This window comes from Eptatretus burgeri, chromosome 3, assembly GCF_056783735.1.
Source record: "Eptatretus burgeri isolate ZD-2024b chromosome 3, Ebu_testis_v1, whole genome shotgun sequence".
Lineage (NCBI taxonomy): Eukaryota > Metazoa > Chordata > Myxini > Myxiniformes > Myxinidae > Eptatretus > Eptatretus burgeri.
The window spans coordinates 22,066,529-22,088,051 of record NC_140963.1 but is presented as its reverse complement, the minus strand read 5'-3'; the positions used below and the strand labels follow the sequence as shown (position 1 = coordinate 22,088,051).

General features: G+C 43.0%; 1 protein-coding gene across 2 annotated transcripts in view; it reads right to left on the bottom strand.

The window, feature by feature from the left end:
- Positions 1 to 21,523, bottom strand: part of LOC147029527 (myosin light polypeptide 6-like) — a 97,490-nt gene that overhangs the window by 51,395 nt on the left and 24,572 nt on the right. For both annotated transcript variants that reach the window (XM_085872631.1, XM_085872630.1), the window contains exons 4-5: positions 13,156 to 13,329; positions 11,195 to 11,272 (exon numbers count right to left, since the gene is read on the bottom strand). In XM_085872631.1, coding sequence (XP_085728757.1) covers positions 11,195 to 11,272; positions 13,156 to 13,329 — 252 coding nt within the window. The remainder of the gene's footprint in view (positions 1 to 11,194; positions 11,273 to 13,155; positions 13,330 to 21,523) is intronic.

Sequence of the window (21,523 nt, the reverse complement as noted above, 5' to 3'; positions counted from 1 at the left end):
CTACCCTCAAGGCATGAATACTCAATCTCACAGTTACTCTGTCCTCAAGGCATGAATACTGAATCTCACATTTACTCTGCTCTCAGGACATGTGAAGATGGCAGAAAGGCAGGGGTCTTTTACTCAGAGAGTTGTTAATGCATTGAATGGTCATCCTGAAAAGGTAGTGTCAGCAGAAACAGTAGATAAGTTTAAATTAGAATTATATAGGTACCTGGAAGTTATGGAGAAAGAGGGGTATAGGGATGTTGGCAGGACTTTTAGGTAGCTTGAGCATGGATGGGTGATTGAGTGCATGTGTACGGAGTGCTGTTGGTGGAGGGCTCGTCAATGGGTGTTGTGGTTGATGTGTGTTTTTACCCAAGTCCATGCCCCCTCCCCTGCGGTGGGGAGGAAAAACATGAGAAAACTTAAAAAAAATTTGCATTTTCTTCTTTGGATCTTGTGTTGATAAATTACTATGATGTTGATAGGGCGCAGGCATGATGCGCTGAATGGCCTCCACCTGCGTCTAATTCCCTTTTGTGTTTTAAAGGCTGTCGAAGAAAAAAAACAAACAAAAAAAAAACTTTCTCAGAAGTTTACTGCCATTTTTCACACCATCCTTTACACCACCTTATTTAAAATGTTAAAATAGTTTTAGTGCCCGTTGTTTGTGTCCTTTATGAAGCACCGAAAAACAGTAAGTTTCCTGTTTGGAATGATTTTCAATTTTGTTTGATTGCCAGACAGGTAGACAGATTAAAAATAATTACTTTACTCCTCTGCGTTCATGCGTGATCGGGATGATCAACTTAACATGTGTGGTCTCGTGAAATGCCCCTTCCTTATCCACTAACATCCGCAAACACCACAAAACTGAGTGATTGTTTGAAACATACACAAACAGCATTATTGCTCAAAAAACAAAGTTACTTGATGGGTGGAATTTGACACAGTGCTTGCTTTGTTGAACAATACAATGTTTATCAAAGAGTTTGCATTCAGCCGTTTAGAATTTTATTTTACACCTGGTGGGACAAGTTGTTGCAATTAAAACATTCATATTTGATCTTGTAGCCAGACAACATGACAATTTCAATGACAATTAAGACCGAAGACAGACCACCAACCAGAGCCACCCAATGACCAATTGTGATGCAGCGGTTTTGTGAAAAACTACAGATGAAACAGACTGACCTGGACGAGGGGTACATTTACCTTCCAAATAATAGGAACAAGGATGCAAGTCCTCATTGAGGATGCAGCCTCCATCCGCATCTTAAAATGTGACGTGTAAATTTTACATTAAATTAATAAATACATATGTAGGTAGTGGAGATGGTCGTGTATATATATATATATATATATATATATATATATATATATATATATATATATATATATATATATATATATATATATATATATATATATATATATATGTATATTGTGTGTCAGTCATGAAGATGGTAAAGTGTATCGAAATAAAATAATTCAAAGTTGTACGTTGGTAGGGTCGATGTTAAAGTAGCCTGGTCTTGGCTTTATGGTTCGGTGGCTGGCTTAAGATCCCAGGGTCTTGAGTTCAAGCCCCTGTTAGGCCACTGAATTAACATGAGGAAGGATTGACTCAGCCTGTCATCCTTCTGAGGTTGGCAAAATGAGTACCAGTGTGCTGGTAACAAGGGCACTGCATCAGCGGTACAGCCGCACCCCCAGCCAATGATCCTACTTGCAGCCTGGTGCTGCACAAGGAGGAGGAGGTGATGTTAAAATGTTTCTAAATAAAATAATGGTTCCCAAAAGGCATATACAGTCCTGTACTATTTTAGTTTGGAAGGAAAAGACGTCCAAGGCATTCAGAATCCATGTCAATGCTTTATTAACCAACGTGACCAACCCCCAAAAAAGTCACAGTCAAGAGAAACAGCAAAATGTACTCTCATAAATATCGTGCTGGTAAGTGTACATGGCACCCAGAGCGAGTCGTATATGACGGTAAGGGTAGTGTTGCAGAATTGCAGTCGGAGTGGGGGGGAAGGAGGGTTGTATCTGGTGCTGCATCCAGGATGCGTACACAGGTGGGCAAAAGCTGGCTTCAAGTGATCTGATGAGACCGTCTAACGACCACCGTTAATATCTAGTATGAAAGTCTTCTTGGAGCACTGTAAAACTATGTAACGTCCACCATATGGTTGCTGCAGGGGTCTCCAGATAGCGTCATGCTGTATGAATATATGGGCGCACGTATAAAACTCATGGGGGATAAAGACCGGGCGTGCTGAATACATACATGTTGGTGTCGCCCGGAAGCCCTGCATGGCCATACTAAGTTGGTTGGCATAGTTGCTGGCATTGGGCAAGGTGTCATCGAATGCTGAGAATAATTTTCCTGGGAGGCGAAGCATTGCTCCATATACTAGCTCTGCAGTGGAGCATCCAAGGTCATCTTTCAGAGCAGCTCATGTATCAAGCAAGTACATAGGTACGACGACTGTCCAGTGCATGGAGTTGTCACGTGCTTTCAGGGAATACTTGAGTCGGTGGTGGAAACGCTCCACTATGCCATTCGCTGCTGAATGGTAAGCGGTGGTTTACACACGGTCAGTACCCAAGAGTCGAGTCAGCTTGCAAAACAGAGCCGATTCGAACTGGCTACCCTAATCCGTAGTGCTGGTTGATGGAACACCAAAACGTGCGATCCAGATGAGGACAAAAGCCCTTTTCGATGGTAAGTGTGGTGATGTCAGCTATCTGTGTAGCCTCAGGCCAATGGGTGAAACGGTCAATGGAAGTCAGCAAATAATGGTGCCTGTTTGATGATGGTAGGGTACCGTACTGACAATATCCACATGGACCCTGTCGAAACACCTATCCGGTGTTGAAAACCTACCAAGTGGTGTGGCAGTATGATGTTGGATCTTGGAGCGTTGGCATTGAAGACATTGCTTGGCCCAAGGGCGCACGTCAACGTTGATGCGTGGCCAGACATAGTGATGACGAAGCATGATGATGAGTCGCTGGGTTGCTCGAATACCCATGTGTACGAGTGAGTGAAAGACGACCTTGGATGCTCCACTGCAGAGCTAGTGCATGGTGCAATGCTTTGTCTCCCAGGAGAATTCTTCTCAGCATCCGATGACACCTTGCCCGACGTGTTTATTATCGCCGACATTATTATCCGTGGGTGTTTACTATTTCCAACACAAGATACTCGATCATCAGGGTGGATTTTTTGTGGCATTTCAATCTCCTCATCGATGTCGAACATCTCCGTCTGCTGGTTGCCTCGACACAGCTCATTGTTCTCGGTACGGCATCCACATTTTCGTCACTGAATGTCACATCTTCCATCCACGCTCACGTGTCCTTTTCAGAAAGTACTTTATGACTTCCCATCCATAACGCACCCATCAGCGACAATCCAGCCCATCAAACACCAGATCATGCATCACATCAAGGCCACGGGATCCGCCGTTTCACTCATGATCATCACCAACTATCACCCGAGAAATTATGCATCACCCACCAGGAGTTTGACTACATGTTGCAACAGGGAATCATCAGAGCATCGTCTGGCAGTTGATCTTTGCTGCGACACATGGTACCCAAAGAGACATCTTGGGATTGTCGTCCTTGTGGGGATTAACGGTCCTTAAACGATGCGACAGTTCCAGACCGTTACCCCATTCCACACATTCAGGATTTTACAGCTACATCCCATGGTGCGACAATATTCTCCAAAGTCGACCTTGTTCGTGCGTACCATCAGATTCCCGTGGATCCAGATGACATCCCACATATAGCAGTCACCACACCTTTCGGCCTGTTTGAATTCCTCCGGATGCTGTTCGGCGTTTTATTGATCAGGTGCTCCAGGGATTACACTTCTGCTATGTGTATATAGATTACATTCTAAATCGCCAGCGCAACCACAGAAGACCATCGGGAACATCTACGTCCACTTTTTACCCAATTGCAGGATTTCGGCATTGCCATCAATCCCACAAAGTGCGTATCCGGTGTCCCGGAGTTGAATTTCCTCGGCCATTGTGGTAACCGTTCAGGCATCTGTCAGCTCGAGCAGAAGCTGCAGATTATTTGGGATTTTCCATTGCCTTCATCTCAATGCAAACTGCAATAATTTTTGGGCCTCGTCAACTTTTACCATGGATTTATTCCAAATGCATCCACAACACTGCAGCCGCTGAATGAGTTACTCACAGCTGGTGAGCACCCTGAAGTGTTTCGATTGGTGGAGGCAACCTTGACAGCCTTCCACACCATCAAAGATGCACAGACTAACGCCTCACTCTCGATTAATCCGAAGCCAGAGGTGCCAACATGCCTGAAGGTAGACGCGTCTGAGGTTGTGGTCGGCGTGGCCCTTCACCAGTTCACCTATGCTGACTGGCATAGAGCCGATTGACTTCAGATGTGGCATCCATTGTCCCTTTTCCCGGGATGTGGCATCCATTGTCCCTTTTCCCGGGATGTGGCATCCATTGTCCCTTTTCTCAAAAACGCTGAAGCCACCAGAGAGCAAGTGCAGTGCTTTCGACTGGGAATTACTCGCTGTGTACGTCTCCATCAAGCATTTCCACCACTTTTTAGAGGACAGACAATTCTCTGTCCTGACTGACCACAAACCTTTAACTTTCGCTCTGTCCACCCATTCGGACTCTCACTGTCTTCGCCAACTCAGTTACATCTCGCAATTCACCATCGCCATCTGGCACATCAAAGGAATTGCGAACTCTGTGGCCGATTCTCTCTCACGCATCGAGGTTTTGGAATAGTCTTCAACCAGCACACTGGACATTGATTTTAATGCACTGGCAGCAGCACAACAGGAGGACACGGAGCTCCAGAGTCTGCAGTCTGCAGCAGGTTCACTTACATTTTGTGAGGTATCAATCCCAGGGACAGACACGACCCTCGTATGTGTTACATCAATGGGATAGTCATGCCCTTTCGTACCTGCGGCATTCCATCATACAGCCTTCGACATTTTTCATTTCCTGTTGCACCCGGTACTGAAAACCTGAGATCAAGCATATTTATATATTACCACATGAAAGGTAAAATTATGCCGCTACAGTATTCTTTCCCATAACATACGTAAGTATTTGTCAAAAATCGGAAATCAAATCATATGTTCCATCAATTTGGGTTCCAATCCCAAAATGATTTGACTTGCCTCTGCATGCCTAGATGTTATTGCACATTTGCTCCAAAGATGAAAGAAATGCATCCAATCACTTGCGAGGGGACGGACGGACTGACAACACCCAAAATGCAAATCCCCAAACAGGATGATGCTCAGGCATCTTCAATCAGGTGGGCTAAAACTTCAGTAAAGAAAGGCAGGACAAGGATTTTGAGGAAGAAAAGCAATGGAGGGTGTTTAGTGACGTCAGCAATCTGTGCGCACGCACACACACACACACACACACACACACACACACACACACACACACACACACACACACACACACAACCCCACCGTCATAATGGAGTACAGATGGAGGACAAAGGAATGTTCATTCATGATTGGTTGAGTTATTGTGCTTTGTTTGCTTTCATGGCAAAACGATCGGGGGTCAAAGCTTGTCTCGAAGCTTGGATATGTTGATCACGTTGTCGAGGGAGCAATATTACAACAAAATGTCCAGGAGAGAGCCAAACTTTCCAACCATTTTACGTCCTGATTTAGTGAATTATCTTATATTTACTAAACATTTTACACCCTGGAAGACATGAAGGGCTGGAAAGGTTTAGATTTTGGACGTCTTTTTTTTAATGTTTTTTTTTTTAACCAACAACCAATTGACGTCTGGCTGGATCAGTGATGTGGCTGTTCGTGTTTTGTGAAGAATGCCTTTAGCCAAGTAAATAAATTAACCGTTTCTCGTCCCAACCCGCTTCCTTTTTGATGGCCGTCTCCTTTTTTTTTTTGATATTTTCTATTTTCTCTCAAGATCTAAAAATAAAAATAAAAACAACGGATTCCTTCATCCCCATGCGCTTCTTTTTAGGAGGCCGTACATTGGTGGATTGTCTTTTCCTCTCCTTTATCAAATTTACGAAAAAAAAAATTGCGCGTTTTTTATAATTTTACTTTTGGTGCAGGAGTCTGAAACCCAGACCAATAATTATTTTGTGGTCCCTAAAGCTCACGCGAATGAAATCAATCTCGTCTGGAAGTGCGCTTGCTCACGCCACTCGGTGAATACGATTTTCGAGACATATACGTGCGTGGATGTACGTACATAAGAAGTGGAGTTAAAGTTAGCTGGCTAGCGAGCTCTCGCAATAGCACGTGCGTTATCAATCTCAAGAACAAACGTCCTCGGTAGCTTTAATTGAGCGGCCGACGAAGTGCAGTAGACCTAGGTCTTAAAATGGTCTTCATTTGTGTCTGCATCCAGAAGTTTGCCAGAAAGTTGTTGAAGCCATGGTATGCTCACATGGTGTTCACCGGAATCCAGACTCTGGGGGATATTTTCAAAATTTTTCAAATGGAGAGTTCGATCAGGGATTGTCCATTGATGACAATGATCAGACAGCTCAGGTCAGGAATGCAAGTCCGCATTCATCTAGTAACAGTTTAGTACATACAAGCACACAGTACAGCAGACAGTGCTGCTGCTGCAGTAGATGTTGACGTATCTGGTACATGACCGAAGTCATTTTTAATGGTATATCAGATGTGTGTTGGTGGTAGTGCCAGTCTTTGGTCTGGTAGACTTCACCATATGGCGGCCATCTTGGAAAAAAGTCAAAAATCTGGAAAATATCAAATGGTAAGGCGACACGCCCTCCTTTTTTATTGAAAATCCCGGAAGATAAACTAATTTATTTTGCTTGGCATTATCACATTGTACGAGCAATGGTAGGCAGGCCAATAACAGATCAATAACACAGACTCATGTTAGCAGAGCAGATAAGCATGAGTTACACATGTTAACATCATGCCTATCTGCCCTGCCATCACCTTCAATACTCTTGGATGTTTATCCGGCCCCAAAGCTTTATCTTCTATCGTTAACTCTTCAAGAAAGACACCAACAAAACAAATAATACGACCACACAGGACACCCTGCTTAGCGTCCATCCATGGGTCAGCATAACCTGTGGTGCAACACCCCCCCTCCCCCAACCCGCGGAAGCTCCATTCGGACAGTTTATAGTCGGGTTGGAAATCAAACACAGATCAGACAGCTTAAAGGTAAGTCTACTACCTCTGTCACGTGCGCACGCACGCACGCACGCACACACACACACTTCAAGACCTGGGAGGGCTCCATTCCACCTTCTGAAACCCGCATATGGAGATAACATCCAACGACACACACACACACACACACACACACACACACACACACACACACACACACACACACACACACACACACACACACACACACACACACACACACACACACACACACCTTAACTGGTGTACATAATTACATATTGAGAAGTAAAATACAAAGAATGTGGTGTGAAAATGTATTGATCTGAAATTGTCAATTAATTGAATTAGCAAGTGAATGTTATTTAAATACTGTACAGATAATCTATTGACTGAAACGGAATTTTTTTTCTCCAAACATTTCATACTTGAGCTGAACAATCATCAGCATTATTACATGTTTATGCTGCTGCCCATGCCAGAAACCTTTCCCCCATTCTCATACCTTTCTTTCCTTCTCAGTAAAAAAGCCCGAGCCCCCACCCCCACCCCAACCCAATCCCACCTATGTGCACCCAAACACCCCACCATGTGGAAATGTATATAGATTCTTTTATAGACGTCCCATAAATCTCATGTCTCCATCACGTCTTTCTGCTCGCCTGCTCCTTCGGAATGCTCTACCCACACGCAGATTGGCCCAGAGTCTCTGCCACACCCAAAGAGTGAGGGTGGAGCAGACGGAGCCATTCGTACGTTTGGATTGAATTTATGATTGTGTTCCCCAGGCATTATTTGTACAGATATATTTAAAATTTTGAGATGACGTCAGTGGCCGATCCAGAAATATGTGAGAGGAGATGCGGGTGCATTAAAAATAAATAAATAAACATTCTCTCACAGTTAACACTTTGAAAACAAATCATCTAAAAATTGAAAACCTAATTAAAATCACTAAATCAATCCCCATGATTAACAAAAATTCGGTTGTGTCTGATCCCAATGATTGATCCTATTTATTCTGCAAGTATTTGTAATAATAAGCTGCATCCAACATACCTTGTCATGGAAGAAAATACAATAATATTAATATGATTGTAAATTGCAATTCAGGCAAATTTTGATGCCTTTTGTTCTTTGCTAAATCAGTTGAAATTTAAACACGGGACGATGGGCAGAGCTTGCGACAATGGGACTGATAAATATAAACTAGGGTTGGAACAGGAGCATATGGAAACACAAACATTTTTCATCTGTACCCCTGGAAGTTGTCATCCGATCTGGGCATTGTTAAGTGGTGGCCCTCCTACTAACATTAGTTGGTGGATGTTAAAGATGCCACTGTGGTCTTTGCGTAGAGTAAGTGAGCTATCGCTGACACCGTGAACAAATTACAAATTCCTGTTATAATAAAAAAAGGTGCACTTCTTGCGTATGGCAGCTTGGCTGTTGTGTTGGTATAATTTTGTTGGGGCATGACGATGTCATTGATGCTGTACCCCGATACTAGTACACTGGTACTCACTTCACCAACCTCGGAAGGATGACAGGCTGAGTCAACCCCATCTAGTGTTAATTCGGCAGCCAACGGGGCTCGAAGGACTCTAAGATCCCAAGCCAGCTACCCCCAACCACTAAGCCAACACCAGGTTTAAAGGGGCACTGTATCATCACTGTAAAGAAAGTGATACTAACTACAGTCATATGCTGCATAATTCAAAATAAGTTGTCATCAGTGATGTTGATCTCTGGAAAGCGTTTGATTCAGTGAATCGGGATGCCCTCTGGAGGATTCTTGGTCTTCGTGGGGTGCCACCAAAACTGATCGATCTGATGTCTGAACTCTACTCTGGTACTGAGAGTGATGTGAAGTGTGGTGGTACCATCTCTGACTAATTCAAGTTGTTACTGGAGTTCATCAGGGGTGTGTACTGGCCCCCACACTTTTCAGCACTTGTATGGACTGGATTTTAGGGAGGATGTCGGAGAGATCAAGCTGCGGTGCATCGTTTGGGAATGTCAAGATCTCAGACCTTGATTTTGTAGATGATGCAGTCATCTTTACGGAGACTTTAGACATCCTTTTGGGGGCCTTCGAGGTGCTGAATGAGGAGTCGGAGCCGCTGGGATTACGGGTTTCTTGGGTCAAAACTAAGATCCAGGCTTTCGGTGACATCTTGGATGCTGCTGTCCTGTCTGTGTCTGTTTGTGGTGAGGATGTTGAGGTCGTGGAGAGATTCACTTACCTTGGCAGTGATATTCATGTCTCTGCTGGCTGTGAGTCAGAGGTCAATAGACGTCTGGGTCGGGCCTGGGGAGTCATGGATTCACTGGATCATGGGGTGTGGCGCTGCCGGTACCTGTTCGGGAGGACGAAAGTCCGAGTCTTCAGGTCCTTGGTACTTCCAGTCTTGATCTATGGATGCGAGACTTGGACTCTGACCAAGGATCTGAGACGGAGACTTAATTCCTTTGGTACCAGGTCTCTTCGGAGAATCCTTGGCTATCGCTGGTCGGATTTTGTGTCCAACGAGCGGTTGCTGAGAGAGACTCGGATGAGATTTGTTACCTGCATAGTCCGTGAGCGTCAGCTGCGGCTGTATGGACATGTGGCTCGTTTCCCTGACGCCGATCCTGCTCACAAGATTCTCTCAGCGAGGGAGTCTCATGAGTGGAGGAGGCCAGTGGGCCGACCACGTGCCTCGTGGTTGCAGCAGGTTGACCATCATCTCAAGGAGATGGGGATGGGCCTGGCATCTGCCTGGGGAAAGGCCAGACGGAGGCCCCTGGAGTACCGCGGAAAGTGGACGCAGCGACGCGCTGTTCTGGCACATGCTCCCATACCTGACCTGACCTGAGTGATGATCATGAGGTTGATAATTTGTCAAAATCTCATCAAAATCTCAACATCCTTTCTGAAGTTGTGAAAAAAATAAGAAAATAAAAAAAAAATCAGGTGCATACTCAGACTTCAATATTCACATTTCTAACATGCATTCTGTACTTAATCTTCCCGGGATGTGGTGACTTTGTTGGGCGGATTGTAATGTGAAACATTTTCGATGTGATCGACTAACTTCCTCCAATCTGCATTCATTCGTTCCCTTATTCTCCAAACTGTGGCATCGTCTCCCGATGCCCGTTGTCAGGTCCGATCCTCACTCCAACCTCTCAAATGTGCCGTCAATCACTACCTCATGCGCTCACCTATGCACATCCAACATCTCATCTGTGCACTCTGAATCTTTCCCATTCTGTTCATCCCTGGGCCTGTCACTCGTTTTTTTTGCTTTTTATTAGTTATTTCCTCTTTGTGTACGGCCACCCCCCACTACCAAAGGTCATCTGGGCTGTTTGTGAACATGCTACCCTTTTTTGTTCAGCTTTCTTTTTTTTGTTGAGCCGAGACCCTTGCATAAAAAAATTATGCATATTTGAACATGATTACAAAAAATAGCATTGCACCATCTTTCCAGAATGATATGTAGTTGCACATTTAGTTGAGCGAGAATGTGATAGGTGTGTGTGTGTGTGTGTGTGTGTGTGTGTGTGTGTGTGTGTGTGTGTGTGTGTGTGTGTGTGTGTGTGTGTGTGTGTGTGTGTGTGTGTGTGTGTGTGTGTGTTGTGGCTTTAATGTTTTTTTTAAATTTTGTTTCAAGCTTTAAAAAGTCAGCTCAAGAAACAGATGATTGTTTGAGACCAACTTGCAGAAAGCACTGCACTTTCCCAACTCAAACCTCTGAACATTTTTCATTCAGACAAAATAAAGGATATAGAAAATGCATCGGAATGAACCAAGCATTCCATAATGATGCTCTCAAATGTTTATGGAACTCTACCATTGGCTACGTGTCTATTTTTTGACAACAATCGTCCATCGTTAAAGGATACATTTTGGTCCAAGATACATTTGGTTTTGTGTTCTTTGAATGTGCAAGTTCATAATGCAAGAGCTACTGTTATTGTCAGTATTTGATGTTGAGAAATTGGCCATGCAAGAATGGAGGTCCTCACCTTCGTACTTGATGCAGCCGTTTGCATCTTCCTGGCCTGACATGAGGTTCTCCACCTCATCTTCTGAAAGTCTCTCACCTGTAAAAACAACAGAACAACCCTGTAAATGAGCAAACAATCGATGTTTTGCAATATGCCAAAGCAAGCATCCAGGAAATGACACCTTCATGGAGAATGTTCCTTTAACCATTAAAACAAATGCATGCATTATTTATTGTTTGCAAGGGTTTCACTGCAGGATAAGCATTTTTAATTGACCTGACAGCAGGGTGTCAATATTTTTTTAAAACGTTAACCTAATTGTTCCATTTGCTTATACTTTTTCCTTAATGGCAAAGTTGAAAAAGTTGAACAAGTTTATAGAAGCAAAAGAGTGAGATAACTTTTGGGGAAATTTTTATTTTTTTTATTTTTAACAACAGATTCAATCTGATATGATGTCCACCTTCCTGATAGGGATGCACAAGGTGTCAAAGTTATTTATTGGCAAGAAACAAAATTGGCTAGTTGAATGACCTTTATATGTTTATTTAACTTACCTTTTAAATTTGGGTTGTTGAATGACCTTTATATGTATTAAACTAACTTTTTATCTCCACCACCCAAGGTGAGAAAGGTTATGTTTTCACCCCTTTCTGTCTGATTGTTTGTCCGTGTACAAGATGTCTCAAAAAGTTGTGGACGGATTTGCATGAAACTTGGTGGATAGGTTGGATGTGCCGCAAGGACAAATTGATTCGATTCTGGTGATGATCCGAATCCGGATCTAGTTACGAGAATTGTTTAATTTTTATAGCGATTCTTCACCATTGAGAGAAAGAACCAAAAACGATATAGTTCTGTGTAACATGATATTTCAAAAATGTATTAGCCCCGATATGTTCTCCTGGATCAGACATTACGTGGCTGAGGTATGGGCTCTACCGAGTGCCCTTCTAGTTTAATTTGGGTTGTTGAATGACCTTTATATGTATTTAACTAACTTTTATAATTTGTATTGTTGATTGATCTTTATATGTATGTCACCAACTTTTTTAATTTGAGTTGTTGAATGACCTTTATATGTATTTAACTAACTTTTCAAATTTGGATTGTCGAATGACCTATGTATGTAACTAACTTTCTTTTGCATCATTTCCTTTATTACCATATGCCTTGGATCCTCAAGTTAACTTCAAAACAAACTGGCACTCAAAAATATAACTGATCATGCCTGATCATCAAAAGTCTCTGAGTAATGGAGAACTATTCAAAGTGAAACAACACTGCTATTAAAAACAACAAAACAATAACTGAGAATCACTCCACAAAAAATTGCTTGCAGTTGGTAAGATCCATATTCAACAATGAAGGCATCACCAATTAAGCGTATCACAGGCAAGGATCAGTTTCAATATTTTGACGACTGAGTGGTCTTCATCCGAAACTGTGCAAGCATCATGTGTCAGGTGTTAAGTATACTCCCAAGGATATATCTTCCCAAGGGGAAGCAACCTTACACTTGGCACATGAGGCCTATAGAGTCTTAGATGAAAACCACTCAGTGGTTGGAATGTCAAACCTGAGTAGTGCTTGCTTGGCAGAGATACATAGGAGAATAACTACCAGTATTAATTATTATTGCCAAATTTTTCACTTCACATCGTTTATGCAAAAAAGATAGCATTAAGAGATAAATGTAACTGCTTGATAAAAGGGCAAATTTATTGAATCTGTCTTCACTCAAAAAATTCCTTCCGTTACACTTTCGTGAGAAATTTTTTACATATCTTGTGAGTGTCAATTTTTTCAATGAGTTTGTTTTCAATTTCAGTCATTCTTTGCCAAACTCGACAACCCCATTTAATAAAACACTCGAGTTGAGGAGCAAGTAAGATAATGACATGTTGAAAGATAAAACCTTTACTTCTCTGCAATAGATAATAAAAGAATAAACATTGAATAAAAATAAAACAACAAACCAAGTGTAGTCAGGACATGACGTAGTTCTGCACCCATGACAGTTCCATCGCCTTCTTTGTCAAACACTCGTAGTCCTTCAACAAACTCTTCAAATGTGCCCTGATCCTTTCGCTTGGCAATGGTTTGCATCATGGGCAGGAACATTTCAAAATCCAGCATCTTCAAACTCATTTCTAAAGCAGGCAAAATGATAAATCAGTACAGTTCTTGGAATGCTGGTTCTTATCTTGCAAGTTACTTTCTTCTGGTAAGGCTAAGAATCCCATTTTACGAAGTGCCACGCGACACACTCAGGATTTTGTCCAGTAAGAAATAAACTTTGCAGCCGGCTCGGAATTTGATTCTTAGTGAAACACTCGTCTGGAATGCATCTGATGACATCTGGAACTTATTGACTACGTAGGCGTGTAGGTTTGTATTCACAGCACAGTTCATTCACAATGGCTGGCTCTTGGAATATTATCATTGCCACATTTGAAAAGAGGGAAGACAACAGTACTCCCCTCCCATTTTCAGGGAAAAATACATCACCGAAAGTCAATAGCAACACCTTCATGAAAAAACAAAATTGACTTAAATGTACAGTATGACCCGATATATCCGATTATGACGAAAAAAAAACTAATTCTGTTCAAGTATTTTTCAACAGTTTTCATTGCACGTGAGCCCTGCATGTTCCCCCTTCCCCAACTTCTGTTTTGTTTTTTTTCCATCCTGGATCAATCTTTGCATTCGGTCGATTGTAAATTATTGATCGTGTGTACAGCTTATTAGCGAGGAAAACAGGACTGTCAAGGAACATTATCCTGCCGGGATTGGTGTCCACAGGTATATTTTTGCCAATGTGTTTCTTTGTTGTCAGGGCAAAGCTTCATGGCTGTATGTCAGTGAGATGAGTTGCTCGGCATCGAACCTTTTTCAGGGCAAGAGATTGTTGATAAGTAACATAGATTAAATTTTTAAAAGACTTAAAAATAGCACATAAAATATAAAGATTGGTATTCAAAAGAATGCGAGGAAAACCCCACAAATGCAGCTTTGCTTGGAGCAACAAGACGTTGAAGCCACAACATGTTTTTCATGACACTGCCCGGTATTGTTGAAGCTTGACCGGACATTTGAAGACAAGAAGTTCGACTGAGCAGATGTGAATGGCTGATTGTACAAAAATGTGATAATACTTCTTCGATTATCGTAGTGATGAAAATGTGGATTGTTTAATTGATTGACCATGTGACCAAAACTATGATTTATCATTTTCAGTTATGGGGGGTATATTATTTAATATCAGTGCCTCCCGATGGTGTGGAAATGTTGCCATGTTTAGGTTTGGAAGAGTTGTTAATTTGTTTCAATTAATACATCATGTAATTTTGGAGTATTTGTCATGGAAAATTATAATGTCGTCGAGTGAGCCTGGAATGAGCAGTGGAGGATCGACTGCATGGCAAAAGGTTTGAGAAGGTTCAACAGGGAGCCTCATAAGCTTTGACACACATGGACTGTGGCCTTTGTGTGCGCTCAGCAGCCCTAACGGTGCTAGAACAGACCACCTGTGGAGACACTCCACCAAGTACACAGCTCAAGCGGATTCAGAAGTGAGGTGGAAGTTTTCCATCCCTTTGAATTCCCAGAAACCGCACATAGGGTTTGTGGAGAGTGTCACGGTGAAGCATTTAGCCTGATATACTGCCACTTCTGGTCAAAGCAGGCATAATTTGTCATCCTTTTCTTTTCCATGATTCTGTGCTCATCAGTGAATTCCTCATTCTGTGCATTTCCTCAACATCCCTAGTTTAATTGTCTTTATTACATTCATTCAATCCATGTGTTTAACGACTACATGGAAGCTCTGAGGTCTTCAAGTAACGACACAATTAAAACAACTACAGGTACATTCAAAGTACACTGCCCCCATGCCAAATAAATAAATAACAAATCCTCCAGTGCACGACATTGTTGGGGCACTTTCGGCACCCAGGGATGCTAACGTGCAGCATATGGAGACGGAATTGTGAGGGAGCAGTGTACAATAATTGATTCATTAATTGCATAATCAAAATAAATAAATAATAATCGTAAAATAATGGATTTCTTCATCAATTAACCGAATGGCACACCTAAACCGCCACTGTTTTATCTGAACCTGAAGCTTTTTGAAAATTAAACAATTCATCAAAAAATGAATAAAATTAATTGAATCACCAATAAATAAAAAGTATCCTTTTGTAGCCAAATCACTTGTTCACTGTTGTGTCCAAATATCCGTTTCCTCGCTCAAAAGGTGCCTGAGATATTGCCCAGATGAGAAATAAAAGAAATAAATAATGAATAAATCGACAATAATGAAGTCATTAATTGATTTATCAAAAAATAAAAATATCATTTTTGCCAAAGCACATCTTCACCTTTGTCCCCAAATTTAAGTTTCCTAGCTCAAAGGATGGCTGAGATATTGCCCGGAAACAATAACGAAAGAAAGAAAGAAAGAAAACAAACAACGAAACAAATGGAGTAAAAACTGAGTCCTCCCTTCCTTCCTTCAGCACCCGGCAATGATGTCATGTATCGCCTGGATATGCAATTTGGAAGGAGCGGTGTATAATATTACCCATGCATGTACCTGTAGTTTGGAATGAAATATTTTGTGCAGTCTGCTGTATCCAGTTAGTGTTAAGTGCTCGCTTGGCAAGCGATAGCAATCTCCGAACCGTCATGTTTAACATACACCAAACGGAGACGCCCCAAATGTCAAATACTGTATATCCGAATTGGACAATGAACAATTTTTAGAAGTCGGAACTGCTTCTCAGTTCGATTCTGGAGCTTAAATTTTGTAATTCAGCTTAATTTCAGAGATTTTCGAAGTTATCACATGTGCGGAAATTTAATAAAGCCACAAACGCTGGCATCTCCGGGCGTTTATAAGCATTGTAATGCATACGTGGGCAAGTTGGAGGTGACAAAAAACGGGTTGGTAGGAATTGAAAGCGGGTTTTTGTTTTATTTATTTATTTTTAACCAAACGTGGTAAAAACACTTTGAGATGTTGTCAGTGACACAAAATACACCAGGACACATTAGATAGTAGTTTAATGACGAGGTGGTCTTGCAGTTGTTCAGAACTCATGTCAACTGTTTACTTACTGTTACAGTATAAGTGTAGACTCATCTCAACGATCGTGAATTACCAAACGAGCAGAGATCAATCAAACTCACATGGCCAGGACCTGATTGATGAGTCACTTCATGTGACTGTGCTAGGCATTGTAGTCACGACAAACTTTGTTGGCCTTTCTGACAAGATCTCTCAGAGGATCAAACTTATGACCCGAGTTTTTGCAGAAGAAGTTGGTTTTGCATGTGAAGAGAACAGGTGGCCTCATTTGACAAGCGCCATCGGCAATCGATCCTGTTCTTGTGAACTTGAAAGAAGATACTTTCCTCATCGGCATTACTGTGAGGCAGGACAAGTATGTGCTGAGCTACTGTAAACAGAAGGCCAAATCGTGGCTCCCCGTCGACCCTTCTCATCAACAATACAAGCCTGGTGTTGGCTTAATGGTTAAGGTGGCCAGCTTAAGGTCTTAGGCTCTTGAGTTGGAGCCTCTGTCATGCTTTTGAAATAACCCCAGGTGGGTTGACTCAGCCTGTCATCTTTCCGAGTTCAGCAAAATGAGTACCAGCTTATTGGTAACAGGGGTACTGCATCAGCGGCACAATCATGCTTCGAGAAAAGTGATTGAACCAGCAGGCACAGGCTGGAAACAAAACAACAAACGATATCTCATGAAACAAATGACCTTTCCAAATTCAAACGGTAATAAACATTCATGAAATGGGATACTGCCCTCAAGCCAATGAAAAGGGATGAGATACTGCACTGCATTCAAGCCTGTAGTCATTGCCATAAGATGGTATCATGTATCCGATTTCATTATTTTTTTATTTCGGTTTGAATCTGGTAATTTGTTGACATCTTGTATGAATGAAAACAATCCGAATCAAATCAAATCCTGCCATTTAAAATACTCGAAACTTCTGATAAATATCACCAAGAAGTGGAAGAGCGAATTGGAAAGCACAGATCAATAGATTCATGGTGATGGCAAAATGGTCGGAAGTGACGTGTACAGTGTGTGGAATCCTGGAGGACGTCGACGTGGCCTTCGGTGAGGGGAAGCTCATAACGTCATACAGCCGTTAGACTTGACACTAGAGTGATACCTTGCATTTCAACTACAGGTCGTTGCAGATCTATCCGTCTGTGTGTCAATCCTTGCAAGTGGAATGGAAGTGAAACATCGCATTTAAAAAAAATGATCGTACTTTCCATCCAATACTGGTTATGACCACATCAAAACAGGACTGCGGGTTTTCAGAAACAAAACCCATGAAATCTGGGTCACTTGCCGTCGATGACAATGTACCCAGCGATTTGTAGCTATGAAGAAGAGGCATTCGATAATATGAGTGAGGAAAGTGAAAAAAGAAAAACTTCATCGTTAAGAAATCGTTGCGGGCCTGTTACAAGTCAAGGCGTGGTTGAGCAGGCCAAAAAAAACATAACGGCTTCAGACCCCAGCGAGGTTACTCAGGATACGGCTTAAGATTCCAGAGAGAGTAGTGACGGATGATGCGCCTGATGAAGGATGTAATTAAATAAGGCCGTTAATTATCTTCAAAATAAACTCCCTCACTCTATTCAATCCCATTCTTCCCTCCAGGCCTTCAAAACAGCTGTTTACCACCACCTCTTGTCATCCCTCATCCAAAACCTAGATCTTTTCTACCCCCGCTAATCCACCCAAGCCCAACTCCTTCAAATTCCCTGCTTTCCTTCCTGAAAGTCCCTGTAATGTCCATCTTCTATTCCCCATGTTCCCTGTCCCATCCCTCTCTCCCACAGATCTCCGAATGTCTCTGTTCCCCACTGTTTTGTCCTTCCCACTCCCTCCCCTCCTGTCTCATGCCCCCCTTGCTGTGCATTGCGTGTTAGCTCTCATACGAGCCTCGACAAGGTATACAAAAAAAAGGATGTTTTAATTAACCCAAACACCCAATGTTCACTCTTACACTTCCTTGGAGTTTTCTTAGTGTGCATGCAAAGTTTCAGGCTGCTCGGTTTTATGGTTTTGGCGTTATGGAGGAGACACACTCACACACGTTTCCTTCTATTAGTGTAGACGAGCAAATACAACCGCTGCTTTAGTGATGGGGATATTAAGGAGGGGGGTTGAGATAGGGAGGAAAGGGAGAGTGAGGAAGAGAGGAGAGAGGGATGGAAGAGAGAGGAGGCAGGAGGGAGGGGGAAGCTAGGAAGGGTGGAAGAGCGATGAAGGGGGACAGGAGGTGGGGAGAGCTATGCTCCACCAAACATTGCTATACCACAGGAGGGAGGCATACAAAGAGGGGGTGAAACAGAGTGAGGGAGAGAGGGAGAGAGAGAGAGAGAGAGAGATAGACAGAGAGAGAGACAGAGAGAGAGACAGAGACAGAGACAGAGAGACAGAGAGAGAGAGACAGAGACAGAGAGACAGAGAGACAGAGAGACAGAGAGACAGAGACAGACAGAGAGACAGACAGAGACAGACAGAGAGACAGACAGAGAGACAGAGACAGAGACAGAGACAGACAGAGACAGAGACAGAGACAGAGAGAGAGACAGAGAGAGAGAGAGAGAGAGAGAGAGAGGGAGAGAGAGAGAGAGAGAGAGAGAGAGAGAGAGAGAGAGAGAGAGAGACAGAGAGACAAGTATGAAAAAAAAGAAGAGAGAGAAAGGTGAGGGGTGGAGGTGGGGTTAGTAAAGAGAATGATATGTTATGCTTAATGACCGAACACACACACAAAAACAAACACATCAGAACAGCTGTACACACAACAACACAACGGAGTTTATAATGTAATCCGCTGGCACATCTGTAATCACTGAAAACATGGAAGTACCTAATGATCCCATTGAGCGTGAACATTGAAAACAAAGCGTTGCGACCAGATGTCATACTGAGGGACAAAAAAAAAAGAGAAGGCATTGCTGATTGAGGTGTTAATCGCAGTGACTTTGGATGAAACGATGTAGAAGTCAAGAATATGACCAATATCAAGACCTCAGGAATGAAGTGAGAAGATTCTGGAAGCTGAAGAATGCCAAAGTTGTACCAGTGATAATTGGAGCTACAGGAATGATGACAAAGAACCTCACAGAGACAGTAAACCTAGGGGCAGTACCCCTGGGCATTCACCTTGTCGTGGCTCGATACGATAATCAGGCAACCACTGGTCGGCACAGATGACCCACAAAATATGTTACAGAGAAGAAAGTAAATACCTATGGATTTGTTTTTTAATGACATGAACAAACCTTGGTACATCACAGATGATAAAGGTTGGGGTCAATTTTCCTCAAAATTGTGTGTGTGCAGTTTCAGAGAAGAGAGCAAATACCTATTTTGGTGGGGGGGGGGTTCCCCCACCCACCTGTAAACCCCTTAATGTGTACAGATTTTGATGCAGTCGATACACTTTGGTATATTACGGGTGATGACGGTTGTGGTCAGAATTCATCAAAATTGTGTGTGTGGTTTTGGAGGAGAGCAAATACCTACTTTTTGGGGCGGGGGGGTCAAAAAACCACCGTCGCCCTTCTAAATGAGCGCAGATTTTGAAGGGGTCAATATATCTTCATTAGGCATCAGATATGAAGCTTGTGGCCAAGTTTCATCAAAACCACGTGTTTGGTTCAAGTGATTATGACTGAAGTGTTCACAGACTGAATGACTCACTCATTCACTTTCTGACTCGCCCGCTCACTCAACTATGGCCACTGCTCAATCGCATAAGCTCAACTGACGAAAGCCCAGGTGAGATAATAACATGCCAAGATCTTTATGTTGAGGTATTTTCCCACAGGCTTCTGCCAGGGCTAATTAAAAGAGTGCAAGGATTCTTACATGCTAAAGGAAATTATTTCTCTGGTAATCATTCTTCTGATCCTCCATCTATATCTTCAAAGCAGATTCTCAAAAGTGTAAAAATCTGTGTGTCAGATACCAGACACAACAGATCCACCAGTTTTGATGTCATCTAGTAATGTGTGATGTAGGTGGGAGCACAAATCAACTTGGTCCAAATGATCAGGTCAGGTCAGGTATGGAAGCATGTGCTGCAGCAGTGCGTCGCTGCGTCCACTTTACGCTGGTACTCCAGAGGCCTCCGTCTGGCCATCCCCCAAGCAGATGCCTGGCCCATCCCCATATCCTTGAGATGCTAATCAACCCGCTGCAACCACGAGGCACGTGGTCGGCCCATTGACCTCCTCCACTCACGAGGCTCCCTCACTGAGAGAATCTGGTGAGCAGGATCAGCGTCAGGAAAACGAGACACGTGTCCATACAGCCGCAGCTGATGATCGTGGACTATGCAGGAAAAAAAAAATCTCAATTGAATCTTTCTCAGCAACCGCTCGTTGGACACAAAGTCTGACCACCTATACCCAAGGATTATCCAAAGAGACCTGCTACCAACGAAATTAAGTTGCCGTCTTAGATCCCTGGTCAGAATCCAAGTCTCACATCCGTAGAGCAATACGGGAAGCACCAAGGACCTGAAGACTTGGACTTTCCTCCTCCTGCACAGGTACTGACAGTTCCACACCCCATGATCCAGTGAATCCATGACTCCCCAGGCCCGACCCAGACATCTATTGACCTCTGGCTCACAGCCAGCAGAGACATGAATGTCACTGCCAAGGTAAGTGAATCTCTCCACGACCTCAACATCCTCACCACAAACAGGTACAGATAAGATAGTAACATCCAAGATGTCATGAAAGCCTGAATCTTAGTTTTGACTCAGGAAACCCGTAATCCCAGCGGCTCAGACTCCGTAACCAGCACCTCAAGGGCCTCCAAAAGCATCATCTGCGAAATCAAGGTCAGAGATCTTGACATTCCCAAACGATGCACCACAGCTTGATCTCTCTGACATCCTCCCAAGAATCCAGTCCATACAAGCACTGAAAAGTGTGGGGGCCAGTACATACCCTGACGAACTCCAGTAACAACTGGAAATAAGTCAGAGATGGTACCACCACATCTCATAGCACTCTCAGTACCAGAGTAGAGTTCAGACATCAGATCGATCAGTTTTGGTGGCACCCCACGAAGACCAAGAATCCTCCCTCCAGAGGGCATCCCGATTCACTGAATCAAACGCTTTGCAAAGATCAACATGAGCTGCAAGCAGCCCCTGCCGAAACTCTCGTCTGCATTCGGTGAGGACCCGAAAAGCAAATATACGGTCAATCGTTGACCTCTTTGGTGTAAAGCCTGACTGCTCTGGGCACTGGTGCTCAAGCAGATGGTGGCA